A 27,430-nucleotide genomic window follows, 5' to 3' on the forward strand; every position below is an offset into this window, starting at 1 on the left:
ATAGTAGACTACAGCCTAGCCTATCAGGTGCCTTACTATAGTACTGTATGATTATCATATACTTTCATTTTTGTTTTAAGCATGACTTTAATAAAATAAAAAAAGCTATCTAATTCAATGCCTTGTAAGCTTAAAACAAGAAAAAAATGTAGCTATCTTCCAAGCCATGGTAAAATAATATAAGTGATTATTACATTGTAACTTAATAACATGAGGTTTAAAACATCAGTAGGCATGTCTGATGCACCGAATCCAGGCTTCGGATTCGGCCGAATATTGGGCTTTTTTGACGGAGGTTGGTTTCTATCGAACCTAGATTTTTTTCTCCACCGAGCCGAACCCTAGGCCTCACTACGCGCGCTACGCTGGTCGACGTCACGCCGCCGTTGATTACGTATGTGGCCGTTCGAATGCAGTCGGCTGAGAGAAAGTGAAAGTGGAACTCGATCGTGAGCAGAAAATGTGTTGTTTGGCAGTACTTTCAGTCAAAAGAAGATGATTCAAGTCGAGCTACATGTTCAATTTGCAATGCCGATTTGTCTCGTGGTGGCAAGGACTCTAAACAATACACAACATCGCCGCTGTTAAAACATTTGCGTATGAAACCGAAATACGAGTTGTGCATGAAGGAATCTACAGACAGCAGCCGAAATGCAGCAACTTCAGGTAGCCTACGGCAAAGGAGGGTTCACAGCTAAAAACCTGTGTTAACCAGACGTTACACCATTACTCTTACTTTTTAGTCCTTTTTACAGTTAAAATAAAATACAATGAAAAATAGGCTACACTTCTGTGGATGTTGTTTACTTCATTAATGTGTTTACTGTGTTAATGGACTGAGGATTGGAGTAGGATTCGGTATTCCGATTCGGCAGAATCTTAACCAGTGGATTCCGTATTCGGCCGAACCCCAAACATCTGGATTCAATGCATCCATAGATGAGACAGGGGGAAATATTAAAACATGCTGTACCTATTAACAGTTTATGAACATTAAAAGAAGAGGATATTTGCAGTATTATTTTTATATATCATACTGCAGTTATCTCTACTAATGATGCTTAAAGTTGGCATTAATTGAAAATTCATGTTTCTAAATAAATGCTTTTCATCTTATTGTAAATGTTTCATACATTCATAAAGAATAGAATGGAATAGAATAGAGCAGAATAAAGTAGGATAGAACAGAATAGAATAGACCAGAATAAAGTAGGATAGAATAGAGCATAATATAATAGAATTGAGCAGAATAAAGTATGATATGATAGAGTAGAATAGAGTAGAAACGAATAGTCTTTATTGTCATTATACACAGGTGCAATAAAACTGCAATAACTCGATAGGAACAAAACTATAATAATAACAGTAAAATAAAAACAGAGCAGTAGAGTTGAGTTGTGCTCACGTGTGTAAAGTTCTGTGTTATGATGTGCTTCAGGATCCATTTGGATCAGATCACCAGCGTCGGGCCGCGGACCATGGGAAGCCCAGAGATCGAGATCACGGTGAATTACCTTCAGGATCAGATCGAGCAGATCGATGTGCTTCAGGATCCATTTGGATCAGATCACCAGCGTCGGGCCGCGGACCATGGGAAGCCCAGAGATCGAGATCACGGTGAATTACCTTCAGGATCAGATCGAGCAGATCCGGTCTGAGAGTAAAGCTGGCTCTCACTCCATCACAGTGGACGTCCAGCGGCCCAGCGGCTCCATTGAATACTACGGCTTCATCAGCCGCTACGACCGTCTGACCAACATCGCCGTCAAGCTCGAGCCCAAGACCGGCGCGCAGCACTTCATGCTCGCTAACTGCCACTTCGACACGGTGGCCGACAGCCCAGGTGTGTTTCTACAACGCTTCACACATCATCCTACTGAGGTTCTCCTCAGGAGACTTTGAGTTTATGTGCTTTAATAGAGTTATGTTTCTTCCTTAATTCCTCCTAAGGAAAAACAAACAGAGTTTGTGAGAATTAATGGAGATCTCAGTTACGTTAAGTTTCAACTTTGATATAGTATCTACTTTATGTCTTAAAGTAAGTACTTAATGAGACTTCTGTTTAATCTCATCGCTGCATGGGAGAAATAACTGAGATGTTAAAGATCTCATTTGTGATTGGGAATCAAAAGGACAGGCTGTTGTTTGACTCATGAGAAATTATGTTGAGGAATTGTGACATGATGTCATAAACAGATAATGCTCTGTATTTCTTATATTTTGTGAAATTCTGATCCTTAGAAAACCAGGAAGTGAAAGTGAAAAGCAGGAACATCGATGTGTGAGTGTGTGTGTGGGAGTCTCAGTGATCTGGTTTGCTGATGTCTACATGCTAAAGATGCATATGCATGAGTGCTTAATAGAGGTTATGCACTGACATCACTTTCTCGCCGGATCACGAGCCATTCAGCCGGACTGAGTGGCAGAAGAGCTGCTGCCTGACTGGATTTTATAGGGGAAACGGCGAAAACGAACGTAAAAAGAACGATTATCAGTTTAAAGTAAAGCTTGGACTCGATATAGTGTTCCTCCTTACAACTTACTAAAGTTACTAAACTTCCTAAAATATTGACATGCACCAGGAATCTTGTTTCCTGACATTTATATGCTGATTTCGACGCCAGGGAAATACTTAAAGCAAATCTGTCTGTGCGCTTTATATACATACAATATTGGTAGGTCTAAATCCAGGTGATCACTTATCAATGTTATATATATTGTTACGGCCATGTACGACCTCAGAATGTGATTGCCTGTAGACCTCACTGTTAGTTGATTAATTTATGGGTGGAGAGTATGGGCATTGGCACTTCTGGTGGAATGTAGTTCTCCAGAGAACTTGTTTGCTCTAATTTGTTCTCTTTTAGTTTGTTTATTATTTATCATCATCTATCACCCTATTGATTTATTATCTTCTCTTTATACAGTTAATCGCAAAGCTCTTTCCCATTTTAGATGTGTTTTGTGTGTTTTCCGCGACATTCACGCTGAAATCAAATGTTGCCACTCAGTGTTTCTGCCTCTCAGTGTTTCTGCCACTCAGTGTTTCTGCCTCTCAGTGTTTCTGTCTCTCAGTGTTTCTGCCACTCAGTGTTTCTGCCTCTCAGTGTTTCTGCCTCTCAGTGTTTCTGCCACTCAGTGTTTCTGCCTCTCAGTGTTTCTGTCTCTCAGTGTTTCTGTCTCTCAGTGTTTCTGCCTCTCAGTGTTTCTGTCTCTCAGTGTTTCTGCCTCAGTCCCAGATAGCAATGAGTCGGCGGACCACCGTCGGTTCTCCGGCGGCAGTAGAAGCGTCAGAATGGCGACATCGCAAACACGTTGGACGGCGCACCGCCGGCGGCAGCCGCTTTTTAAAAGCGGCAGCCGCCTTCATACCGCCTTCGTTAAGCGGCCGGCCCGCGGGCCAACCGCCGTTCCGCCGCCTTTATATTGAAGGCCGTCCTTCCGCACCCCGTCGGAGGCAAACGCTATTTTCGAGCGCTCTGCCGCCGCTTATTCTGGCTATATATATTTTTATTTATTTATAGCATGCAGTTTAGCAAGAATAATGATTGCTCAAACCAGACAAATTTACAATTGGCATTTTTATTCCACATTTCAAAGTACAGTAACTGTCATTTAAACAAGATATTTCAGATCACTGAAACATAACAGAAAAATAAATAAATCAATATACTAACATGCAGGTTTCCAATTCAATTTTGGTTAAACAGCCTTACAAGCAAATTACAACACTTACAATAAGTGTTCATATAAAAAGGACAGCTCTAGGGTAAAAAATTACCAGTAAACATTATGACAAGTAAAGAGGATATTTGATACCAAATGTGCAAGATACCAAATAAATAAAAGTATAACTACATTTACAAGCCATTTCTAACAATATGATAAGTGGTAGTAATTTATAGTAAAGCTCTGGAGTAGAATAGGCCATTATAACGGCAATGCTGACCTGTGGCACAAGGATTTACAAGCTTTATTTGAAAAAGAAAAAAAGAAAGTAATTTCCACAGTGAGTGAGTGTAGTCTGACACTTCTGACTTCTTTAGGGGTCTTGATTCTACTGACTGCAAGATAAAGAAAGGATTCCAGTTGTCAGTGATTCTGGGGTGTCAGTAGTCAGTCTAGTTTTAAGTGGTCGGCTGTGGGTCCCTCTCAGCTGTGCGGCGCCTTTTTCTGCCTTCACGGTCAGATGCTCCTTTCAGGTAACGTGTAACGTTAACCTGGACCGCCTCATCAGTGCATCCTGGGTTGCCGGGTCCTTCCGGATGGCTAATATAGAAAATACAGATCTGTCATTTAATTTGAATTGCATGAGGACAATAGGACATACACATCTACTTAAATCTAAAAAAAATATCCAACTTACTTTGAACAATGGTCTTCAGGAACATGTCTCTAAAACATGCTTTATCCCCTACACCAAGCTGAAAATCCAAAAAAGTGTTACAAATTACATTTCTCTGAAGCTTCTCATAAATAAATAAAAAATGTGAAAGGCTAAGGATTCAGACTGTAATATATGCAGTATACAATCTTAAATTTTACTTTATATCTAGGTCTACTACATGTACAGGTAGCCCCAGTGGGAATTAAACCGACAACCACAGGTGCTGTTTGCAAGTTGTGCCTAATTGCTCAGTGCAAGCAAACGTCTTCAACATTGTTTGTTGAACTTGTTTCACCTGCTCTTGAAGTAAGATATTACAATTCTTATTTTTATATGTAATATTGTAGTGTTTATTATAAATGATTTATCTGTGCACTTCATTATTCTTTTAAAATTCATGTAGCCTTATAATCTTTAATCAAATACGTTACCCTTCCCTCCCCCCTCGAAACGACTTCTCTTCTCTTCCGGTCATGTGCTATGGTGCGAGGGCGTGGCAACTCCCCTCAAACCGGGCTATGAGCAGAGATGGAGAAGAGGAGCGCTAGAGTAAAACCCTGCCCTCCGTTCAATATACCGTTTCACTTTTAAATACGTCACAACACTGGAGAAAAGTCGTTTGTAACTTCCGGTTCATGCAGACATCAAATAGAAGCAATAGTTTCCAAGACAAAAAAACTTCACAAATAACATCACTTACTTGTACTCAAACTCTTGGCTCTGTGAAGTGGAGTCTGGATTACTGGGGAGAAACCTGGTTGCGAGAAAGAGGAAACAGAAATTTGAAAATCTAACAAATGGTATAGTTTAGTGGCAGGATCACAAATCCAGCATCACAGCAATAGATTTTACATACCAGTTCAGCATTTTTCTGGTTTTCTGGAATCGATGCATCTTTCTGGAGTTTTTTTTTTCTTGAGACTTCCAAGATTCTAGAGTAGGGAATAATGAATGAAAGAGTCAGTTATCCACAATAAACAGAAAATAAATTACACAGATGAAATACAGGAAAATCAAATACACAAGTCAGACCCATTTACCTGCTCCCTTCATGAACTTAAAATGATGTTTCTCCCAGGTGCTGTGTGGAGGTGTGCAGAGGATGGCTAAATTGTTGCCTTCGTCTTTTTGCTGAGGTTAAATGGGGGCCAATGGCACATGCTCTCGCTGAGCCACTCTTGCGGAACCACTGCAAATGGCAGATCCTCCTCGTTGATAAACTGAACAATGTGAACCATCTAAAATAGAAGAACATTTTGCATAAAGTATACTTTTTGATTAATTTCCAGGCAAAATCAATAACATTAAAATGCTCACCCCTTCAAAAAAACGAGTCATTTTCACAAGTGGATCAACAGAAAACCATGTTCAGACAAACACAATCATATACATATACACACACATATATACATATAAACACATATATACACATTATATATATATATATATATATATATATATATATATATATATATATATATATATATACATACACACACATATATATATATATATATATATATATATATATAAACACCAAAAGTTAAACTTTCTAGATGTAAAGCTTTCTTTCTAGATGTAAAGCATTGGCGATTTACTGTAGTTAGATACATTTCAACATGTCGAACATGCTTGAATTCAGTGAGTAAAAAAGGCGAAGCAGCATGTGTTAGCTAACACTGTAAGTCAAACTAGACTAGCAGCATGGTTGTCGAATCAAACAAAACATCATTATGTTTAGTTAGAAAACAACACAAGTTATACTGATCAGTCTTTCTTGTCGTAAAGATTTTGCTAACGTTACCATTCCCACGTGGGCGGGAGAATTGTCCTTCAGGATTTGGTTACGTAAGTTAGTTAATTATTCGACTGACCAATACTATCTTAAACCACATACTGTAGTACTCACACTGGCATAAACATACGTAAATATAGTTAAAAGAAGAAAAGAAAAAACTAACGCCAGGAAGAAACTAAGTAACGTTAGCCTAACTAACGTTAGCTATGTCAGAAACATGACGGAAACTTTGTAAACAAGGCTAACTTACTAGCTTGACTAGTAAGGCAAGAACATATTTGAAAAAGATGAACTAAAAATGTAAAAAATGAACATAATATTGCGTTACACAAAAAGGAAAGATGTACTTACTTTAAAGATCGTAGTCAATGACTAGATAGGATATCCTCTCCAAATACTGAAATCGTGTGACGAGTGGCCACTGTTGTGTTGGTAAATCTGCTTCCGTTTTTTAGGTACTGCCCCTCTCGGCCGGTGGAGGTACTTCTCTGTTTGTGCTTTAATACTTTCTTAAACATTTGTACAGATGGCAAAACTCGCAATTGCAAATTAATCCCTTATACCTGTAAAAGGTCAAATAAATAAAAAAATCGAGCTTGTAAAAAAATGAAAGACATAAACGAAATTTCCTGGGGTGACAGAGAGACAAAATATTTCTAAATATTTCACTTTATCTTTCAGGTCAAAACAGGGATTTTCATGTTTATTATAAATATTACCATGGTTGCAAATTAATAAAAAAAATCTAAAGCATACCCAAGCTTTTGGCCAAGTTGCAGATGTCTTTCACTGTTCACTGATTTCAGGCATTGGTGAAAAGTCTAACTTCATCCATTTATTCTGCTAAATTGTTCATACCATGAATGAAATATTTATTTTAAAACCTAATCAGAAAGATATTTATTGCCAAGTAAGTTTTACAAAAGGAATTCTTTTTGGACTATTTGTGCATCTCAATTGTGCATAAATCAAAGAAATGTAAAGAATTGTCACCTTAAGTGACTAAAATAATTCTATATATTTTACGTAGGCATATCACTGAATCGCTTCAGAGTTTCAACGTAATTTAAATGTATTTTCCTAAACCTTTTCATGGAATCAGACTGAGTCAAATCTGTTATAAACCCTAATGACTTTGGAGCAACAACAACAACAAAATTTGATATAATTCACATAATAATTATAATCGCTTTAAATGTGAAAGTTAAAATGCTGTCAGTTCCACTCATGCCAATGACATGGCTGGTCGATTTCAAAGCGGCTTGCCGCCAGCCGGCCGCGGTTCATTTAGACGGCGGCAACCGCCAGAGAGAATGAAGTCGGCGGCCCGGCGGCTGTTCGCCGGCGGCATCTCGCAAGAAATGGGAGTGACGTATTTGGCGGCAAACGTTTCATCTCCGCCAGCGGGGCGCACCTATAGCCGACAGTTTGGGGCCGGCGGCAAAAAGAAGCCGTGCCGATATTTTTTGCTATCTGGGGTGTTTCTGTCTCTCAGTGTTTCTGTCTCTCAGTGTTTCTGCCTCTCAGTGTTTCTGCCTCTCAGTGTTTCTGTCTCTCAGTGTTTCTGTCTCTCAGTGTTTCTGTCTCTCAGTGTTTCTGTCTCTCAGTGTTTCTGTCTCTCAGTGTTTCTGCCTCTCAGTGTTTCTGCCGCTCAGTGTTTCTGCCTCTCAGTGTTTCTGCCTCTCAGTGTTTCTGCCACTCAGTGTTTCTGTCTCTCAGTGTTTCTGCCTCTCAGTGTTTCTGCTGCTCAGTGTTTCTGCCTCTCAGTGTTTCTGCCTCTCAGTGTTTCTGCCACTCAGTGTTTCTGCCTCTCAGTGTTTCTGCCTCTCAGTGTTTCTGCCTCTCAGTGTTTCTGCCTCTCAGTGTGTCTGTCTCTCAGTGTTTCTGCCACTCAGTGTTTCTGCCTCTCAGTGTTTCTGTCTCTCAGTGTGTCTGTCTCTCAGTGTTTCTGCCTCTCAGTGTTTCTGTCTCTCAGTGTTTCTGTCTCTCAGTGTGTCTGTCTCTCAGTGTTTCTGCCTCTCAGTGTTTCTGCCTCTCAGTGTTTCTGCCTCTCAGTGTTTCTGCCTCTCAGTGTTTCTGTCACTCAGTGTTTCTGCCTCTCAGTGTTTCTGTCTCTCAGTGTGTCTGTCTCTCAGTGTTTCTGTCACTCAGTGTTTCTGCCACTCAGTGTTTCTGCCTCTCAGTGTTTCTGTCTCTCAGTGTGTCTGTCTCTCAGTGTTTCTGCCACTCAGTGTTTCTGTCTCTCAGTGTTTCTGTCTCTCAGTGTGTCTGTCTCTCAGTGTTTCTGCCTCTCAGTGTTTCTGCCTCTCAGTGTTTCTGCCTCTCAGTGTTTCTGCCTCTCAGTGTTTCTGCCGCTCAGTGTTTCTGCCTCTCAGTGTTTCTGCCTCTCAGTGTTTCTGCCACTCAGTGTTTCTGTCTCTCAGTGTTTCTGTCTCTCAGTGTTTCTGCCTCTCAGTGTTTCTGCCTCTCAGTGTTTCTGCCTCTCAGTGTGTCTGTCTCTCAGTGTTTCTGCCTCTCAGTGTTTCTGCCTCTCAGTGTTTCTGCCTCTCAGTGTTTCTGCCTCTCAGTATTTCTGCCACTCAGTGTTTCTGCCTCTCAGTGTTTCTGCCACTCAGTGTTTCTGTCACTCAGTGTTTCTGTCTCTCATTGTTTCTGTCTCTCAGTGTTTCTGCCACTCAGTGTTTCTGTCTCTCAGTGTTTCTGCCTCTCAGTGTTTCTGTCTCTCAGTGTTTCTGTCTCTCAGTGATTCTGTCTCTCAGTGTTTCTGCCTATCAGTGATTCTGTCTCTCAGTGTTTCTGCCTCTCAGTGTTTCTGCCACTCAGTGTTTCTGTCTCTCAGTGTTTCTGTCTCTCAGTGTTTCTGTCTCTCAGTGTTTCTGTCTCTCAGTGTTTCTGCCTCTCAGTGTTTCTGTCTCTCAGTGTTTCTGTCTCTCAGTGTATCTGTCTCTCAGTGTATCTGTCTCTCAGTGTTTCTATCTCTCAGTGTTTCTGTCTCTCAGTGTTTCTGTCTCTCAGTGTTTCTGTCTCTCAGTGTTTCTGTCTCTCAGTGTTTCTGCCTCTCAGTGTTTCTGCCTCTCAGTGTGTCTGTCTCTCAGTGTTTCTGTCTCTCAGTGTTTCTGCCTCTCAGTGTGTCTGTCTCTCAGTGTTTCTGTCTCTCAGTGTTTCTGTCTCTCAGTGTTTCTGTCTCTCAGTGTTTCTGCCTCTCAGTGTGTCTGTCTCTCAGTGTTTCTGTCTCTCAGTGTTTCTGCCTCTCAGTGTGTCTGTCTCTCAGTGTTTCTGTCTCTCAGTGTTTCTGCCTCTCAGTGTTTCTGTCTCTCAGTGTTTCTGTCTCTCAGTGTTTCTGCCTCTCAGTGTTTCTGTCGCTCAGTGTTTCTGCCACTCAGTGTTTCTGTCTCTCAGTGTTTCTGCCTCTCAGTGTTTCTGTCTCTCAATGTTTCTGTCTCTCAGTGATTCTGTCTCTCAGTGTTTCTGCCTCTCAGTGTTTCTGTCTCTCAGTGTTTCTGCCTCTCAGTGTTTCTGTCTCTCAGTGTTTCTGCCTCTCAGTGTTTCTGTCTCTCAGTGTTTCTGCCTCTCAGTGTTTCTGCCTCTCAGTGTTTCTGCCTCTCAGTGTTTCTGCCTCTCAGTGTTTCTGTCTCTCAGTGTTTCTGTCTCTCAGTGATTCTGTCTCTCAGTGTTTCTGCCTCTCAGTGTTTCTGCCTCTCAGTGATTGTCTCTCAGTTTTTCTGCCTCTCAGTGATTCTGTCTCTCAGTGTTTCTGCCTCTCAGTGTTTCTGTCTCTCAGTGTTTCTGCCTCTCAGTGTTTCTGTCTCTCAGTGTTTCTGCCTCTCAGTGTTTCTGCCTCTCAGTGTTTCTGTCTCTCAGTGTTTCTGCCTCTCAGTGTTTCTGTCTCTCAGTGATTCTGTCTCTCAGTGTTTCTGCCTCTCAGTGTTTCTGTCTCTCAGTGATTCTGTCTCTCAGTGTTTCTGCCTCTCAGTGTTTCTGTCTCTCAGTGATTCTGTCTCTCAGTGTTTCTGCCTCTCAGTGTTTCTGTCTCTCAGTGTTTCTGCCTCTCAGTGTTTCTGCCTCTCAGTGTTTCTGTCTCTCAGTGTTTCTGCCTCTCATTGTTTCTGTCTCTCCGTGTTTCTGCCTCTCAGTGTTTCTGCCTCTCAGTGTTTCTGTCTCTCAGTGTTTCTGTCTCTCAGTGTTTCTGCCTCTCAGTGTTTCTGTCTCTCAGAGTTTCTGTCTCTCAGTGTTTCTGTCTCTCAGTGATTCTGTCTCTCAGTGTTTCTGCCTATCAGTGATTCTGTCTCTCAGTGTTTCTGCCTCTCAGTGTTTCTGCCACTCAGTGTTTCTGTCTCTCAGTGTTTCTGTCTCTCAGTGTTTCTGTCTCTCAGTGTTTCTGTCTCTCAGTGTTTCTGCCTCTCATTGTTTCTGTCTCTCCGTGTTTCTGCCTCTCAGTGTTTCTGTCTCTCAGTGTTTCTGTCTCTCAGTGTTTCTGCCTCTCAGTGTTTCTGTCTCTCAGTGTTTCTGCCTCTCAGTGTTTCTGCCTCTCAGTGATTCTACCTCTCAGTGTTTCTGCCTCTCAGTGTTTCTGTCTCTCAGTGTTTCTGCCTCTCATTGTTTCTGTCTCTCCGTGTTTCTGCCTCTCAGTATTTCTGCCTCTCAGTGTTTCTGTCTCTCAGTGTTTCTGCCTCTCAGTGTTTCTGCCTCTCAGTGTTTCTGTCTCTCAGAGTTTCTGTCTCTCAGTGATTCTGTCTCTCAGTGTTTCTGCCTCTCAGTGTTTCTGCCTCTCAGTGATTCTGTCTCTCAGTGTTTCTGCCTCTCAGTGTTTCTGTCACTCAGTGTTTCTGTCTCTCAGTGTTTCTGTCTCTCAGTGTTTCTGTCTCTCAGTGTTTCTGCCTCTCAGTGTTTCTGTCTCTCAGTGTTTCTGTCTCTCAGTGTTTCTGCCTCTCAGTGTTTCTGCCTCTCAGTGTTTCTGCCTCTCAGTGTTTCTGCCTCTCAGTGTTTCTGCCTCTCAGTCTTTCTGCCTCTCAGTGTTTCTGTCTCTCAGTGTTTCTGTCTCTCAGTGTTTCTGCCTCTCAGTGTTTCTGCCTCTCAGTGTTTCTGCCTCTCAGTGTTTCTGCCTCTCAGTGTTTCTGTCTCTCAGTGTTTCTGCCTCTCAGTGTTTCTGTCTCTCAGTGTTTCTGCCTCTCATTGTTTCTGTCTCTCAGTGTTTCTGCCTCTCAGTGTTTCTGTCTCTCAGTGTTTCTGTCTCTCAGTGTTTCTGCCTCTCAGTGTTTCTGTCTCTCAGTGTTTCTGCCTCTCATTGTTTCTGTCTCTCCGTGTTTCTGCCACTAAGTGTTTCTGCCACTCAGTGTTTCTGCCTCTCAGTGTTTCTGCCACTCAGTGTTTCTGCCTCCCAGTGTTTCTGCCACTCAGTGTTTCTGCCACTCAGTGATACTGCCTCTCAGTGTTTCTGCCACTAAGTGTTTCTGCCTCTCAGTGTTTCTGTCTCTCAGTGTTTCTGCCTCTCAGTGTTTCTGTCTCTCAGTGTTTCTGCCACTCAGTGTTTCTGCCTCTCAGTGTTTCTGTCTCTCAGTGTGTCTGTCTCTCAGTGTTTCTGCCTCTCAGTGTGTCTGTCTCTCAGTGTTTCTGCCACTCAGTGTTTCTGTCTCTCAGTGTTTCTGTCTCTCAGTGTGTCTGTCTCTCAGTGTTTCTGCCTCTCAGTGTTTCTGCCTCTCAGTGTTTCTGCCTCTCAGTGTTTCTGCCTCTCAGTGTTTCTGCCGCTCAGTGTTTCTGCCTCTCAGTGTTTCTGCCTCTCAGTGTTTCTGCCACTCAGTGTTTCTGTCTCTCAGTGTTTCTGTCTCTCAGTGTTTCTGCCTCTCAGTGTTTCTGCCTCTCAGTGTTTCTGCCTCTCAGTGTGTCTGTCTCTCAGTGTTTCTGCCTCTCAGTGTTTCTGCCTCTCAGTGTTTCTGCCTCTCAGTGTTTCTGCCTCTCAGTATTTCTGCCACTCAGTGTTTCTGCCTCTCAGTGTTTCTGCCACTCAGTGTTTCTGTCACTCAGTGTTTCTGTCTCTCATTGTTTCTGTCTCTCAGTGTTTCTGCCACTCAGTGTTTCTGTCTCTCAGTGTTTCTGCCTCTCAGTGTTTCTGTCTCTCAGTGTTTCTGTCTCTCAGTGATTCTGTCTCTCAGTGTTTCTGCCTATCAGTGATTCTGTCTCTCAGTGTTTCTGCCTCTCAGTGTTTCTGCCACTCAGTGTTTCTGTCTCTCAGTGTTTCTGTCTCTCAGTGTTTCTGTCTCTCAGTGTTTCTGTCTCTCAGTGTTTCTGCCTCTCAGTGTTTCTGTCTCTCAGTGTTTCTGTCTCTCAGTGTATCTGTCTCTCAGTGTATCTGTCTCTCAGTGTTTCTATCTCTCAGTGTTTCTGTCTCTCAGTGTTTCTGTCTCTCAGTGTTTCTGTCTCTCAGTGTTTCTGTCTCTCAGTGTTTCTGCCTCTCAGTGTTTCTGCCTCTCAGTGTGTCTGTCTCTCAGTGTTTCTGTCTCTCAGTGTTTCTGCCTCTCAGTGTGTCTGTCTCTCAGTGTTTCTGTCTCTCAGTGTTTCTGTCTCTCAGTGTTTCTGTCTCTCAGTGTTTCTGCCTCTCAGTGTGTCTGTCTCTCAGTGTTTCTGTCTCTCAGTGTTTCTGCCTCTCAGTGTGTCTGTCTCTCAGTGTTTCTGTCTCTCAGTGTTTCTGCCTCTCAGTGTTTCTGTCTCTCAGTGTTTCTGTCTCTCAGTGTTTCTGCCTCTCAGTGTTTCTGTCGCTCAGTGTTTCTGCCACTCAGTGTTTCTGTCTCTCAGTGTTTCTGCCTCTCAGTGTTTCTGTCTCTCAATGTTTCTGTCTCTCAGTGATTCTGTCTCTCAGTGTTTCTGCCTCTCAGTGTTTCTGTCTCTCAGTGTTTCTGCCTCTCAGTGTTTCTGTCTCTCAGTGTTTCTGCCTCTCAGTGTTTCTGTCTCTCAGTGTTTCTGCCTCTCAGTGTTTCTGCCTCTCAGTGTTTCTGCCTCTCAGTGTTTCTGCCTCTCAGTGTTTCTGTCTCTCAGTGTTTCTGTCTCTCAGTGATTCTGTCTCTCAGTGTTTCTGCCTCTCAGTGTTTCTGCCTCTCAGTGATTGTCTCTCAGTTTTTCTGCCTCTCAGTGATTCTGTCTCTCAGTGTTTCTGCCTCTCAGTGTTTCTGTCTCTCAGTGTTTCTGCCTCTCAGTGTTTCTGTCTCTCAGTGTTTCTGCCTCTCAGTGTTTCTGCCTCTCAGTGTTTCTGTCTCTCAGTGTTTCTGCCTCTCAGTGTTTCTGTCTCTCAGTGATTCTGTCTCTCAGTGTTTCTGCCTCTCAGTGTTTCTGTCTCTCAGTGATTCTGTCTCTCAGTGTTTCTGCCTCTCAGTGTTTCTGTCTCTCAGTGATTCTGTCTCTCAGTGTTTCTGCCTCTCAGTGTTTCTGTCTCTCAGTGTTTCTGCCTCTCAGTGTTTCTGCCTCTCAGTGTTTCTGTCTCTCAGTGTTTCTGCCTCTCATTGTTTCTGTCTCTCCGTGTTTCTGCCTCTCAGTGTTTCTGCCTCTCAGTGTTTCTGTCTCTCAGTGTTTCTGTCTCTCAGTGTTTCTGCCTCTCAGTGTTTCTGTCTCTCAGAGTTTCTGTCTCTCAGTGTTTCTGTCTCTCAGTGATTCTGTCTCTCAGTGTTTCTGCCTATCAGTGATTCTGTCTCTCAGTGTTTCTGCCTCTCAGTGTTTCTGCCACTCAGTGTTTCTGTCTCTCAGTGTTTCTGTCTCTCAGTGTTTCTGTCTCTCAGTGTTTCTGTCTCTCAGTGTTTCTGCCTCTCATTGTTTCTGTCTCTCCGTGTTTCTGCCTCTCAGTGTTTCTGTCTCTCAGTGTTTCTGTCTCTCAGTGTTTCTGCCTCTCAGTGTTTCTGTCTCTCAGTGTTTCTGCCTCTCAGTGTTTCTGCCTCTCAGTGATTCTACCTCTCAGTGTTTCTGCCTCTCAGTGTTTCTGTCTCTCAGTGTTTCTGCCTCTCATTGTTTCTGTCTCTCCGTGTTTCTGCCTCTCAGTATTTCTGCCTCTCAGTGTTTCTGTCTCTCAGTGTTTCTGCCTCTCAGTGTTTCTGCCTCTCAGTGTTTCTGTCTCTCAGAGTTTCTGTCTCTCAGTGATTCTGTCTCTCAGTGTTTCTGCCTCTCAGTGTTTCTGCCTCTCAGTGATTCTGTCTCTCAGTGTTTCTGCCTCTCAGTGTTTCTGTCACTCAGTGTTTCTGTCTCTCAGTGTTTCTGTCTCTCAGTGTTTCTGTCTCTCAGTGTTTCTGCCTCTCAGTGTTTCTGTCTCTCAGTGTTTCTGTCTCTCAGTGTTTCTGCCTCTCAGTGTTTCTGCCTCTCAGTGTTTCTGCCTCTCAGTGTTTCTGCCTCTCAGTGTTTCTGCCTCTCAGTCTTTCTGCCTCTCAGTGTTTCTGTCTCTCAGTGTTTCTGTCTCTCAGTGTTTCTGCCTCTCAGTGTTTCTGCCTCTCAGTGTTTCTGCCTCTCAGTGTTTCTGCCTCTCAGTGTTTCTGTCTCTCAGTGTTTCTGCCTCTCAGTGTTTCTGTCTCTCAGTGTTTCTGCCTCTCATTGTTTCTGTCTCTCAGTGTTTCTGCCTCTCAGTGTTTCTGTCTCTCAGTGTTTCTGTCTCTCAGTGTTTCTGCCTCTCAGTGTTTCTGTCTCTCAGTGTTTCTGCCTCTCATTGTTTCTGTCTCTCCGTGTTTCTGCCACTAAGTGTTTCTGCCACTCAGTGTTTCTGCCTCTCAGTGTTTCTGCCACTCAGTGTTTCTGCCTCCCAGTGTTTCTGCCACTCAGTGTTTCTGCCACTCAGTGATACTGCCTCTCAGTGTTTCTGCCACTAAGTGTTTCTGCCTCTCAGTGTTTCTGCCACTCAGTGTTTCTGTCTCTCAGTGTTTCTGTCTCTCAGTGTTTCTGCCTCTCAGTGTTTCTGCCTCTCAGTGTTTCTGTCTCTCAGTGTTTCTGCCTCTCAGTGTTTCTGCCTCTCAGTGTTTCTGCCTCTCAGTGTTTCTGCCACTCAGTGTTTCTGCCTCTCAGTGTTTCTGCCTCTCAGTGTTTCTGCCTCTCAGTGTTTCTGCCTCTCAGTGTTTCTGCCTCTCAGTGTTTCTGCCACTCAGTGTTTCTGTCTCTCAGTGTTTCTGTCTCTCAGTGTTTCTGCCTCTCAGTGTTTCTGCCTCTCAGTGTTTCTGCCTCTCAGTGTTTCTGCCACTCAGTGTTTCTGCCTCTCAGTGTTTCTGCCTCTCAGTGTTTCTGTCTCTCAGTGTTTCTGCCTCCCAGTGTTTCTGCCTCTCAGTGTTTCTGCCTCTCAGTGTTTCTGCCTCTCAGTGTTTCTGACACTCAGTGTTTCTGTCTCTCAGTGTTTCTGCCTCTCAGTCTTTCTGTCGCTCAGTGTTTCTGTCTCTCAGTGTTTTTGCCGCTCAGTGTTTCTGCCTCTCAGTGTCTCTGCCTCTCAGTGTTTCTGCCCCTCAGTGTTTCTGTCTCTCAGTGTTTCTGTCTCTCAGTGTTTCTGCCTCTCAGTGTTTCTGCCTCTCAGTCTTTCTGCCTCTCAGTGTTTCTGCCGCTCAGTGTTTCTGTCTCTCAGTGTTTCTGTCTCTCAGTGTTTCTGTCTCTCAGTGTTTCTGCCTCTCAGTGTTTCTGCCTCTCAGTGTTTCTGCCGCTCAGTGTTTCTGCCTCTCAGTGTTTCTGTCACTCAGTGTTTCTGCCTCTCAGTCTTTCTGCCTCTCAGTGTTTCTGCCTCTCAGTGTTTCTGCCTCTCAGTGTTTCTGCCACTCAGTGTTTCTGTCTCTCAGTGTTTCTGCCTCTCAGTGTTTCTGTCACTCAGTGTTTCTGCCACTCAGTGTTTCTGCCTCTCAGTGTTTCTGCCACTCAGTGTTTCTGCCACTCAGTGTTTCTGTCTCTCAGTGTTTCTGCCTCTCAGTGTTTCTGCCTCTCAGTGTTTCTGCCACTCAGTGTTTCTGCCTCTCAGTGTTTCTGCCACTCAGTGTTTCTGCCACTCAGTGTTTCTGCCTCTCAGTGTTTCTGTCTCTCAGTGTTTCTGTCTCTCAGTGTTTCTGTCTCTCAGTGTTTCTGTCTCTCAGTGTTTCTGCCTCTCAGTGTTTCTGTCTCTCAGTGTCTCTGTCTCTCAGTGTTTCTGTCTCTCAGTGTTTCTGCCTCTCAGTGTTTCTGCCTCTCAGTGTTTCTGCCTCTCAGTGTTTCTGCCTCTCAGTGTTTCTGTCTCTCAGTGTTTCTGCCACTCAGTGTTTCTGTCTCTCAGTGTTTCTGTCTCTCAGTGTTTCTGCCTCTCAGTGTTTCTGCCTCTCAGTGTTTCTGCCGCTCAGTGTTTCTGCCTCTCAGTGTTTCTGTCACTCAGTGTTTCTGCCTCTCAGTCTTTCTGCCTCTCAGTGTTTCTGCCTCTCAGTGTTTCTGCCTCTCAGTGTTTCTGCCACTCACTGTTTCTGTCTCTCAGTGTTTCTGCCTCTCAGTGTTTCTGTCACTCAGTGTTTCTGCCACTCAGTGTTTCTGTCTCTCAGTGTTTCTGCCACTCAGTGTTTCTGCCACTCAGTGTTTCTGTCTCTCAGTGTTTCTGCCTCTCAGTGTTTCTGCCTCTCAGTGTTTCTGCCACTCAGTGTTTCTGCCACTCAGTGTTTCTGCCTCTCAGTGTTTCTGTCTCTCAGTGTTTCTGTCTCTCAGTGTTTCTGTCTCTCAGTGTTTCTGTCTCTCAGTGTTTCTGCCTCTCAGTGTTTCTGTCTCTCAGTGTTTCTGTCTCTCAGTGTTTCTGCCTCCCAGTGTTTCTGCCTCTCAGTGTTTCTGCCTCTCAGTGTTTCTGCCTCTCAGTGTTTCTGACACTCAGTGTTTCTGTCTCTCAGTGTTTCTGTCTCTCAGTCTTTCTGTCGCTCAGTGTTTCTGTCTCTCAGTGTTTTTGCCGCTCAGTGTTTCTGCCTCTCAGTGTCTCTGCCTCTCAGTGTTTCTGCCCCTCAGTGTTTCTGCCTCTCAGTGTTTCTGCCTCTCAGTGTTTCTGCCTCTCAGTCTTTCTGTCGCTCAGTGTTTCTGCCACTCAGTGTTTCTGTCTCTCAGTGTTTCTGTCTCTCAGTGTTTCTGTCTCTCAGTGTTTCTGTCTCTCAGTGTTTCTGCCTCTCAGTGTTTCTGCCTCTCAGTGTTTCTGCCGCTCAGTGTTTCTGCCTCTCAGTGTTTCTGTCACTCAGTGTTTCTGCCTCTCAGTCTTTCTGCCTCTCAGTGTTTCTGCCTCTCAGTGTTTCTGCCTCTCAGTGTTTCTGCCACTCAGTGTTTCTGTCTCTCAGTGTTTCTGCCTCTCAGTGTTTCTGTCACTCAGTGTTTCTGCCACTCAGTGTTTCTGCCTCTCAGTGTTTCTGCCACTCAGTGTTTCTGCCACTCAGTGTTTCTGTCTCTCAGTGTTTCTGCCTCTCAGTGTTTCTGCCACTCAGTGTTTCTGTCTCTCAGTGTTTCTGCCTCTCAGTGTTTCTGTCTCTCAGTGTTTCTGTCTCTCAGTGTTTCTGTCTCTCAGTGTTTCTGTCTCTATGTGTTTCTGCCTCTCAGTGTTTCTGTCTCTCAGTGTTTCTGTCTCTCAGTGTTTCTGCCTCTCAGTGTTTCTGCCTCTCAGTGTTTCTGCCTCTCAGTGTTTCTGTCTCTCAGTGTTTCTGCCTCTCAGTGTTTCTGTCTCTCAGTGTTTCTGCCTCTCAGTGTTTCTGTCTCTCAGTGTTTCTGCCTCTCAGTTGTAAGGAACTCAGCTTTTGGAAATATTAATAATCAATAATATCTTGTTATTATTAATTATAAATATTTGGGTCAGTTAATTGGATTAACTTGATGTGGCTGAATTAATATTACAATCAATTAATCAGTTCTTCCAACGAACTCTTTTGATTATTAATTTATTCTAAGAAAAGAGTATCTTCCATGGCCACCGAAGAATAATTATTTCTTCGCCTGTACAGTACTTTGAGCCAGTAGCAAAAACCATGATCGTAAAGTGACTTGTATTGCAAACAAAACAGAACCAAATACATATTATGTACAAGTTTTATTAACTAAATATAGATATTTATATGAATATAAATAAACTAAACAACATACACACATGAATACATAAATAGGTTAGTGATAGGATGAAATTGGAAACCGGAAGAGGGTCTATGAGAAGAACCATCAGAATTTCATCTTCACATTTCATTGAATTGAATACTTGCATTTGTAATGGGAACAATTCTTGAAGTTGTTGAAAATTGAAGTCGTTGATGGTTCCGGCATTGTCAAGTGGAAGTTGGTTGAGCGTTCTCTTTCTCCAGGAACGCATGCCTGGTTTGGTCAAAGCCTGGGACTCTGTTGAGGCCACACCGAGCACCCAGGAGAAGTGAGGAAGTCGGAAGGATGGGTGATTGGAGTCGTTGTTGGTTGGAGTCTTTGTTCCAAAACTCTTGAGATTGTCCTTGGTTCTTTGTCAGAGAGTCATCCTTCTCCTGCCTGAGCCCATATCTGGTTGGATCGAGGCCTGCTGGGCCCTGGGGCCCCCGTGGAGGGGGAGGGGGAGAGGGTTCCCCAGAATCACCAAAACAGTGTTGCGGCTGGATGAAAGAACTAAGAGTGGGAGGTCACATGTGGACTGTCTCTAATAAGGCATGGAAAAGATCCTCCCCTAAGGGTTGAACTCGACCAATCAGAAAGGTGACATGTCTGAGAGGGAAAGTGGCTCTTAGTTGATTTACGGATCTTTGTCCCTAGCATGATTATACCTTCATTAATTCTCAGATAGCTATAACACATCCACACTGCATTCTAGAAGAAGGTGATGTACATCAAAGTGTGAGTCATTAAATGAGGATTAATTAGGTAGGAGGCATGATACAGGTGAGGTTACATTGATCGTTAGTTGGTTGTATACCAGGATACATACCATAATATATACCTAATAGTACACGAGACAGTAAACCATTTACACTGTTTCTTTCACAGTTTTATGCATGTTCATTTATAGATCAGTTAGTCTATGATTAATGCAGCAAAGTCTGTTTTAAAGAGGGTTTCTGTTTCATAGTCTCTCTCTTGAGTAAGTGGCCACATTCCTCGGAGGTCGTAAAATCTCCTTATCATGCCCTGTAACATGACACTGTTTCTGCCCTTGTGTTTGTTCATTTGGGCTGTGTGAGGAGTTTCATAAACCTTTGTATATAATGAATAATTAGTATGTGTCTGATTGGTCCATACCCTACACAGTGTTTCTGTCTCTCAGTGTTTCTGCCTCTCAGTGTTTCTGTCTCTCAGTGTTTCTGTCTCTGAGTGTTTCTGCCTCTCATTGTTTCTGTCTCTCAGTGTTTCATTCTCTCAGTGTTTCTGTCTCTCAGTGTTTCTGCCTCTCATTGTTTCTGCATCTCAGTGTTTCTGTCTCAGTGTTTCTGCCACTCAGTGTTTCTGCCTCTCAGTGTTTCTGTCTCTCAGTGTTTCTGCCTCTCTGTGTTTCTGGCACTCAGTGTTTCTGTCTCTCTGTGTTTCTGCCTCTCGGTTTTTCTGCCTCTCGGTGTTTCTGCCACTCTGTGTTTCTGTCTCTCAGTGTTTCTGTCTATCGGTGTTTCTGTCTCTCAGTGTTTCTGTCTCTCAGTGTTTCTGCCTCTCAGTGTTTCTGCCTCTCAGTGTTTCTGTCTCTCAGTGTTTCTGCCTCTCAGTGTTTCTGTCTATCAGTGTTTCTGTCTCTCAGTGTTTCTGCCTCTCAGTGTTTCTGTCTCTCAGTGTTTCTGTCTCTCAGTGTTTCTGCCTCTCAGTGTTTCTGCCACTCAGTGTTTCTGCCTCTCAGTGTTTCTGTCTTTCAGTGTTTCTGCCTATCAGTGTTTCTGTCTCTCAGTGTTTCTGCCACTCAGTGTTTCTGTCTCTCAGTGTTTCTGCCACTCAGTGTTTCTGTCTCTCAGTGTTTCTCTCTCAGTGTTTCTGCCTCTCATTGTTTCTGTCTCTCAGTGTTTCTGCCTTTCAGTGTTTCTGCCACTCAGTGTTTCTGCCTCTCAGTGTTTCTGTCACTCAGTGTTTCTGACTCTCAGTGTTTCTGTCTCTCAGTGTTTCTGTCTCTCAGTGTTTCTGTCTCTCAGTGTTGCTGTCTCTCAGTGTTTCTGCCTCTCAGTGTTTCTGCCACTCAGTGTTTCTGTCTCTCAGTGTTTCTGCCACTCAGTGTTTCTGTCTCTCAGTGTTTCTCTCTCAGTGTTTCTGCCTCTCATTGTTTCTGTCTCTCAGTGTTTCTGTCTCTCAGTGTTTCTGCCTCTCAGTGTTTCTGTCTCTCAGTGTTTCTGCCACTCAGTGTTTCTGCCTCTCAGTGTTTCTGCCTCTCAGTGTTTCTGTCTCTCAGTGTTTCTGCCACTCAGTGTTTCTGCCTCTCAGTGTTTCTGTCTCTCAGTGTTTCTGCCTCTCAGTGTTTCTGCCACTCAGTGTTTCTGCCTCTCAGTGTTTCTGCCACTCAGTGTTTCTGCCACTCAGTGTTTCTGTCTCTCAGTGTTTCTGCCACTCAGTGTTTCTGTCTCTCAGTGTTTCTGCCTCTCAGTGTTTCTGTCTCTCAGTGTTTCTGCCTCTCAGTGTTTCTGTCTCTCAGTGTTTCTGCCTCTCAGTGTTTCTGCCTCTCAGTATTTCTGCCTCTCAGTGTTTCTGCCTCTCAGTGTTTCTGCCTCTCAGTGTTTCTGTCTCTCAGTGTTTCTGCCACTCAGTGTTTCTGTCTCTCAGTGTTTCTGCCTCTCAGTGTTTCTGCCACTCAGTGTTTCTGCCTCTCAGTGTTTCTGCCTCTCAGTGTTTCTGTCTCTGTGTTTCTGTCTCTCAGTGTTTCTGCCACTCAGTGTTTCTGTCTCTCAGTGTTTCTGTCTCTCAGGGTTTCTGCCACTCAGTGTTTCTGTCTCTCAGTGTTTCTGCCACTCAGTGTTTCTGTCTCTCAGTGTTTCTCTCTCAGTGTTTCTGCCACTCAGTGTTTCTGCCTCTCAGTGTTTCTGCCACTCAGTGTTTCTGCCTCTCAGTGTTTCTGCGTCTCAGTGTTTCTGCCTCTCAGTGTTTCTGTCTCTCAGTGTTTCTGCCTCTCAGTGTTTCTGCCACTCAGTGTTTCTGCCACTCGGTGTTTCTGCCTCTCAGTGTTTCTGCCACTCAGTGGCCCTCATTTATCATTCTTGCGTAGAAACGGGCGTATATGTTGGTGTAAGATTATGCTTACACTCCTCTCACCTCCTGATTTATGAAGCTGTGCGTACCTTTGAAATCCAGGTGTACGCAATACCTGCCCTTGATAAATGCCGCGGCTGAAAGCGATTGTCATTAGAATAACACGCCCCTATATATTCAAATATCCGCTTCCCCCACACCCTCATTTTACGCCATGGACACACGGAAGACGGCAAAAAAGAGAAACTTCTCCGACGTGGAGATCAAGACCATCACCATCATGAAAAATTATTATTAAATCAAACAACAATATTGTTGATGATAAATTCAGAGTTAATTGTATTTTTTTTTCAAAACGCTATAAACCCATCCATTTTTTGTCTAAAAAAAACAACAACAACAAGAGAACATGCAACATATAATCAGGGACTCATACTATAAATGAATATATATTAAATAAGTGCAACTGCATGAAATAAATAAAAGCCAAACAAAATAAATAGTAAAATAAATATTTCCAATGTCACGTTCCAATATTGTCCACCACATAAAACAAATAATTTAAAAATAACACACAAATACAGTCCTTAAATACAACAATGTTAAAAGTACATTCAAATCGTTAATAACACATTTAGGCTAATAGTCATTCGTGCCGAACTTGAAAAAAGTAATGATAACAATATTCAGGCCTACTATTAGGCTAAGTGTTGTAGCCATTAACTGAGGGCATTTAGTTTCATATTTGTTAAAAAATTATAATCTTATTTTTTCCCCATCTATGTTGATTATGAAAAGTGAACATAGGCTAAGATAGGATGCGCAATATATCGGGAGACATGCTCAGACATGTTTTTGGCCACTTAATTAAGTTTTGTTTTGTAGAAAGCCTTTCTTTAAAGTGAATTTCGTTTTGTATAAATTGTATCTTAATATTAATATTTTTTTCATTAACCAACTGCCTGGATTTAATAAATAAGAAGCAAATAGCAGACAATATAATCATGAGTCATGACATGGAGGCACGGGCGCAGTCCGTTGCATTGCACGTGAACTGGAGCGCATCTCATCACAAATTAACCGAAACTCAGTATAAGCCTCACGAGAAATATATCTATAAAGAAAGCTTGAAATGTCTTTAAACGAAACAATTATAAACGAAAAGAAATAGGCTACTCTCTCTATAGCCGTGTTCACTTCGGAGATGGTGATCATCAATTTCATCTTTGCAGACACAACACTAGTGTATTAATAGAAATAAAATACAAATTTATTTTTAAAAATGGCGTTTATCGCGTTTTGGCAAAGAGCTCCTCATATCTTTTAGTTTGTCAGTGCGTTTTGTGGTGTTAGGAATTGTTTTTCTGCACATTTCCGCACTAACTCAAAACGTGCGTACATGTACACCACCTCCTGACCTGGCGTAGGATTTGAGCATGCCGTACGCCAACGTCCATATTGATAAATATCAAAGTCACCGTGGTTTTGGGTGTACGCCAGGTGTACGCTGGAAATTTGGTGTACGCACTTTTGATAAATGAGGGCCAGTGTGTCTGCCTCTCAGTGTTTCTGTCTCTCAGTGTTTCTGCCTCTCGGTGTTTCTGCCACTCGGTGTTTCTGTCTCTCAGTGTTTCTGTCTCTCAGTGTTTCTGCCTCTCAGTGTTTCTGCCACTCAGTGTTTCTGTCTCTCAGCGTTTCTGCCACTCAGTGTTTCTGCCTATCAGTGTTTCTGTCACTCAGTGTTTCTGTCTCTCAGTGTTTCTGTCTCTCAGTGTTTCTGCCTCTCAGTGTTTCTGCCACACAGTGTTTCTGTCTCTCAGTGTTTCTGCCACTCAGTGTTTCTGTCTCTCAGTGTTTCTCTCTCAGTGTTTCTGCCTCTCATTGTTTCTGTCTCTCAGTGTTTCTGCCTTTCAGTGTTTCTGCCACTCAGTGTTTCTGCCTCTCCTTGTTTCTGTCTCTCAGTGTTTCTGCCTCTCTGTGTTTCTGCCACTCAGTGTTTCTGTCTCTCAGTGTTTCTGCCTCTCGGTTTTTCTGCCTCTCTGTGTTTCTGCCACTCAGTGTTTCTGCCTCTCAGTGTTTCTGTCTCTCAGTGTTTCTGTCTCTCAGTGTTTCTGCCTCTCAGTGTTTCTGTCTCTCAGTGTTTCTGCCTCTCAGTGTTTCTGTCTCTCAGTGTTTCTGCCTCTCAGTGTTTGTCACTCAGTGTTTCTGTCTCTCAGTGTTTCTGTCACTCAGTGTTTCTGCCTCTCAGTGTTTCTGTCACTCAGTGTTTCTGTCTCTCAGTGTTTCTGTCTCTCAGTGTTTCTGCCTCTCAGTGTTTTTGCCACTCAGTGTTTCTGCCTCTCAGTGTTTCTGTCTCTCAGTGTTTCTGCCTCTCAGTGTTTCTGTCTCTCAGGGTTTCTGCAACTCAGTGTTTCTGTCTCTCAGTGTTTCTGCCACTCAGTGTTTCTGTCTCTCAGTGTTTCTCTCTCAGTGTTTCTGCCTCTCATTGTTTCTGTCTCTCAGTGTTTCTGTCTCTCAGTGTTTCTGCCTCTCAGTGTTTCTGTCTCTCAGTGTTTCTGCCACTCAGTGTTTCTGCCTCTCAGTGTTTCTGCCTCTCAGTGTTTCTGTCTCTCAGTGTTTCTGCCTCTCAGTGTTTCTGTCTCTCAGTGTTTCTGCCTCTCAGTGTTTCTGTCTCTCAGTGTTTCTGCCTCTCAGTGTTTCTGTCTCTCAGTGTTTCTGCCACTCAGTGTTTCTGTCTCTCAGTGTTTCTGCCTCTCAGTGTTTCTGTCTCTCAGTGTTTCTGCCTCTCAGTGTTTCTGCCTCTCAGTGTTTCTGTCTCTCAGTGTTTCTGCCTCTCAGTGTTTCTGCCACTCAGTGTTTCTGTCTCTCAGTGTTTCTGCCTCTCAGTGTTTCTGCCTCTCAGTGTTTCTGTCTCTCAGTGTTTCTGCCACTCAGTGTTTCTGTCTCTCAGTGTTTCTGTCTCTCAGTGTTTCTGCCTCTCAGTGTTTCTGTCTCTCAGTGTTTCTGCCTCTCAGTGTTTCTGCCTCTCAGTGTTTCTGTCTCTCAGTGTTTCTGCCTCTCAGTGTTTCTGCCTCTCAGTGTTTCTGCCTCTCAGTGTTTCTGCCTCTCAGTGTTTCTGCCACTCAGTGTTTCTGCCTCTCATTGTTTCTGCCTCTCAGTGTTTCTGCCACTCAGTGTTTCTGCCTCTCAGTGTTTCTGCCTCTCAGTGTTTCTGTCTCTGTGTTTCTGTCTCTCAGTGTTTCTGCCACTCAGTGTTTCTGCCTCTCAGTGTTTCTGTCTCTCAGTGTTTCTGCCTCTCAGTGTTTCTGCCTCTCAGTGTTTCTGCCTCTCAGTGTTTCGCCACTCAGTGTTTCTGCCTCTCAGTGTTTCTGCCACTCAGTGTTTCTGCCACTCAGTGTTTCTGTCTCTCAGTGTTTCTGCCACTCAGTGTTTCTGTCTCTCAGTGTTTCTGCCTCTCAGTGTTTCTGTCTCTCAGTGTTTCTGCCTCTCAGTGTTTTTGTCTCTCAGTGTTTCTGCCTCTCAGTGTTTCTGCCTCTCAGTGTTTCTGTCTCTCAGTATTTCTGCCTCTCAGTGTTTCTGCCTCTCAGTGTTTCTGCCTCTCAGTGTTTCTGCCTCTCAGTGTTTCTGTCTCTCAGTGTTTCTGCCACTCAGTGTTTCTGCCTCTCATTGTTTCTAACTCTCAGTGTTTCTGCCACTCAGTGTTTCTGCCTCTCAGTGTTTCTGCCTCTCAGTGTTTCTGTCTCTCAGTGTTTCTGCCACTCAGTGTTTCTGTCTCTCAGTGTTTCTGTCTCTGTGTTTCTGCCTCTCAGTGTTTCTGTCTCTCAGTGTTTCTGCCACTCAGTGTTTCTGTCTCTCAGTGTTTCTCTCTCAGTGTTTCTGCCACTCAGTGTTTCTGTCTCTCAGTGTTTCTCTCTCAGTGTTTCTGCCTCTCATTGTTTCTGCCACTCAGTGTTTCTGCCTCTCAGTGTTTCTGCCACTCAGTGTTTCTGCCTCTCAGTGTTTCTGTGTCTCAGTGTTTCTGCCTCTCAGTGTTTCTGTCTCTCAGTGTTTCTGCCTCTCAGTGTTTCTGCCACTCAGTGTTTCTGCCACTCGGTGTTTCTGCCTCTCAGTGTTTCTGCCACTCAGTGTTTCTGCCACTCAGTGGCCCTCATTTATCATTCTTGCGTAGAAACGGGCGTATATGTTGGTGTAAGATTATGCTTACACTCCTCTCACCTCCTGATTTATGAAGCTGTGCGTACCTTTGAAATCCAGGTGTACGCAATACCTGCCCTTGATAAATGCCCCGGCTGAAAGCGATTGTCATTAGAATAACACGCCCCTATATATTCAAGTATCCGCTTCCCCCACACTCTCATTTTACGCCATGGACACACGGAAGACGGCAAAAAAGAGAAACTTCTCCGACGTGGAGATCAAGACCATCACCATCATGAAAAATTATTATTAAATCAAACAACAATATTGTTGATGATAAATTCAGAGTTAATTGTATTTTTTTTTCAAAACGCTATAAACCCATCCATTTTTTGTCTAAAAAAAACAACAACAACAAGAGAACATGCAACATATAATCAGGGACTCATACTATAAATGAATATATATTAAATAAGTGCAACTGCATGAAATAAAAGCCAAACAAAATAAATAGTAAAATAAATATTTCCAATGTCACGTTCCAATATTGTCCACCACATAAAACAAATAAATTAAGAATAACACACAAATACAGTCCTTAAATACAACAATGTTAAAAGTACATTCAAATCGTTAATAACACATTTAGGCTAATAGTCATTCGTGCCGAACTTGAAAAAAGTAATGATAACAATATTCAGGCCTACTATTAGGCTACGTGTTGTAGCCATTAACTGAGGGCATTTAGTTTCATATTTGTTAAAAAATTATAATCTTATTTTTTCCCCATCTATGTTGATTATGAAAAGTTAACATAGGCTAAGATAGGATGCGCAATATATCGGGAGACATGCTCAGACATGTTTTTGGCCACTTAATTAAGTTTTGTTTTGTAGAAAGCCTTTCTTTAAAGTGAATTTCGTTTTGTATAAATTGTATCTTAATATTAATATTTTTTTCATTAACCAACTGCCTGGATTTAATAAATAAGAAGCAAATAGCAGACAATATAATCATGAGTCATGACATGGAGGCGCGGGCGCGGTCCGTTGCATTGCACGTGAACTGGAGTGCATCTCATCACAAATTAACCGAAACTCAGTATAAGCCTCACGAGAAATATATCTATAAAGAAAGCTTGAAATGTCTTTAAACGAAACAATTATAAACGAAAAGAAATAGGCTACTCTCTCTATAGCCGTGTTCACTTCGGAGATGGTGATCATCAATTTCATCTTTGCAGACACAACACTAGTGTATTAATAGAAATAAAATACAAATTTATTTTTAAAAATGGCGTTTATCGCGTTTTGGCAAAGAGCTCCTCATATCTTTTAGTTTGTCAGTGCGTTTTGTGGTGTTAGGAATTGTTTTTCTGCACATTTCCGCACTAACTCAAAACGTGCGTACATGTACACCACCTCCTGACCTGGCGTAGGATTTGAGCATGCCGTACGCCAACGTCCATATTGATAAATATCAAAGTCACCGTGGTTTTGGGTGTACGCCAGGTGTATGCTGGAAATTTGGTGTACGCACTTTTGATAAATGAGGGCCAGTGTGTCTGCCTCTCAGTGTTTCTGTCTCTCAGTGTTTCTGCCTCTCGGTGTTTCTGCCACTCGGTGTTTCTGTCTCTCAGTGTTTCTGTCTCTCAGTGTTTCTGCCTCTCAGTGTTTCTGCCACTCAGTGTTTCTGTCTCTCAGCGTTTCTGCCACTCAGTGTTTCTGCCTATCAGTGTTTCTGTCACTCAGTGTTTCTGTCTCTCAGTGTTTCTGTCTCTCAGTGTTTCTGCCTCTCAGTGTTTCTGCCACACAGTGTTTCTGTCTCTCAGTGTTTCTGCCACTCAGTGTTTCTGTCTCTCAGTGTTTCTCTCTCAGTGTTTCTGCCTCTCATTGTTTCTGTCTCTCAGTGTTTCTGCCTTTCAGTGTTTCTGCCACTCAGTGTTTCTGCCTCTCAGTGTTTCTGTCTCTCAGTGTTTCTGCCTCTCGGTGTTTCTGCCACTCAGT

General features: G+C 43.1%; 2 protein-coding genes across 2 annotated transcripts in view; one reads left to right on the plus strand and one right to left on the minus strand.

Annotated features, from left to right (window-relative positions):
• LOC143714420 (uncharacterized) overlaps positions 1-27,430 on the minus strand; it is a 596,609-nt gene that overhangs the window by 419,046 nt on the left and 150,133 nt on the right.
• Positions 1-27,430, plus strand: part of LOC143714404 (endoplasmic reticulum metallopeptidase 1-like) — a 68,834-nt gene that overhangs the window by 496 nt on the left and 40,908 nt on the right. The window contains exons 1-2 of one of the 2 annotated variants that reach the window (XM_077205524.1): positions 401-666; positions 1,551-1,843. In XM_077205524.1, the coding sequence (XP_077061639.1) occupies positions 1,591-1,843 (253 nt within the window). In that variant the 5' untranslated portion in view covers positions 401-666; positions 1,551-1,590. Of the gene's footprint in view, positions 1-400; positions 667-1,550; positions 1,844-27,430 lie in introns of those variants that run through there. The other variant, XM_077205523.1, reaches the window with a different exon arrangement.

This window comes from Siphateles boraxobius, unplaced genomic scaffold (genome assembly GCF_051911475.1).
Source record: "Siphateles boraxobius isolate OS27281-9 unplaced genomic scaffold, OSU_SipBor_1 54, whole genome shotgun sequence".
Taxonomy (NCBI): Eukaryota; Metazoa; Chordata; class Actinopteri; order Cypriniformes; family Leuciscidae; genus Siphateles; species Siphateles boraxobius.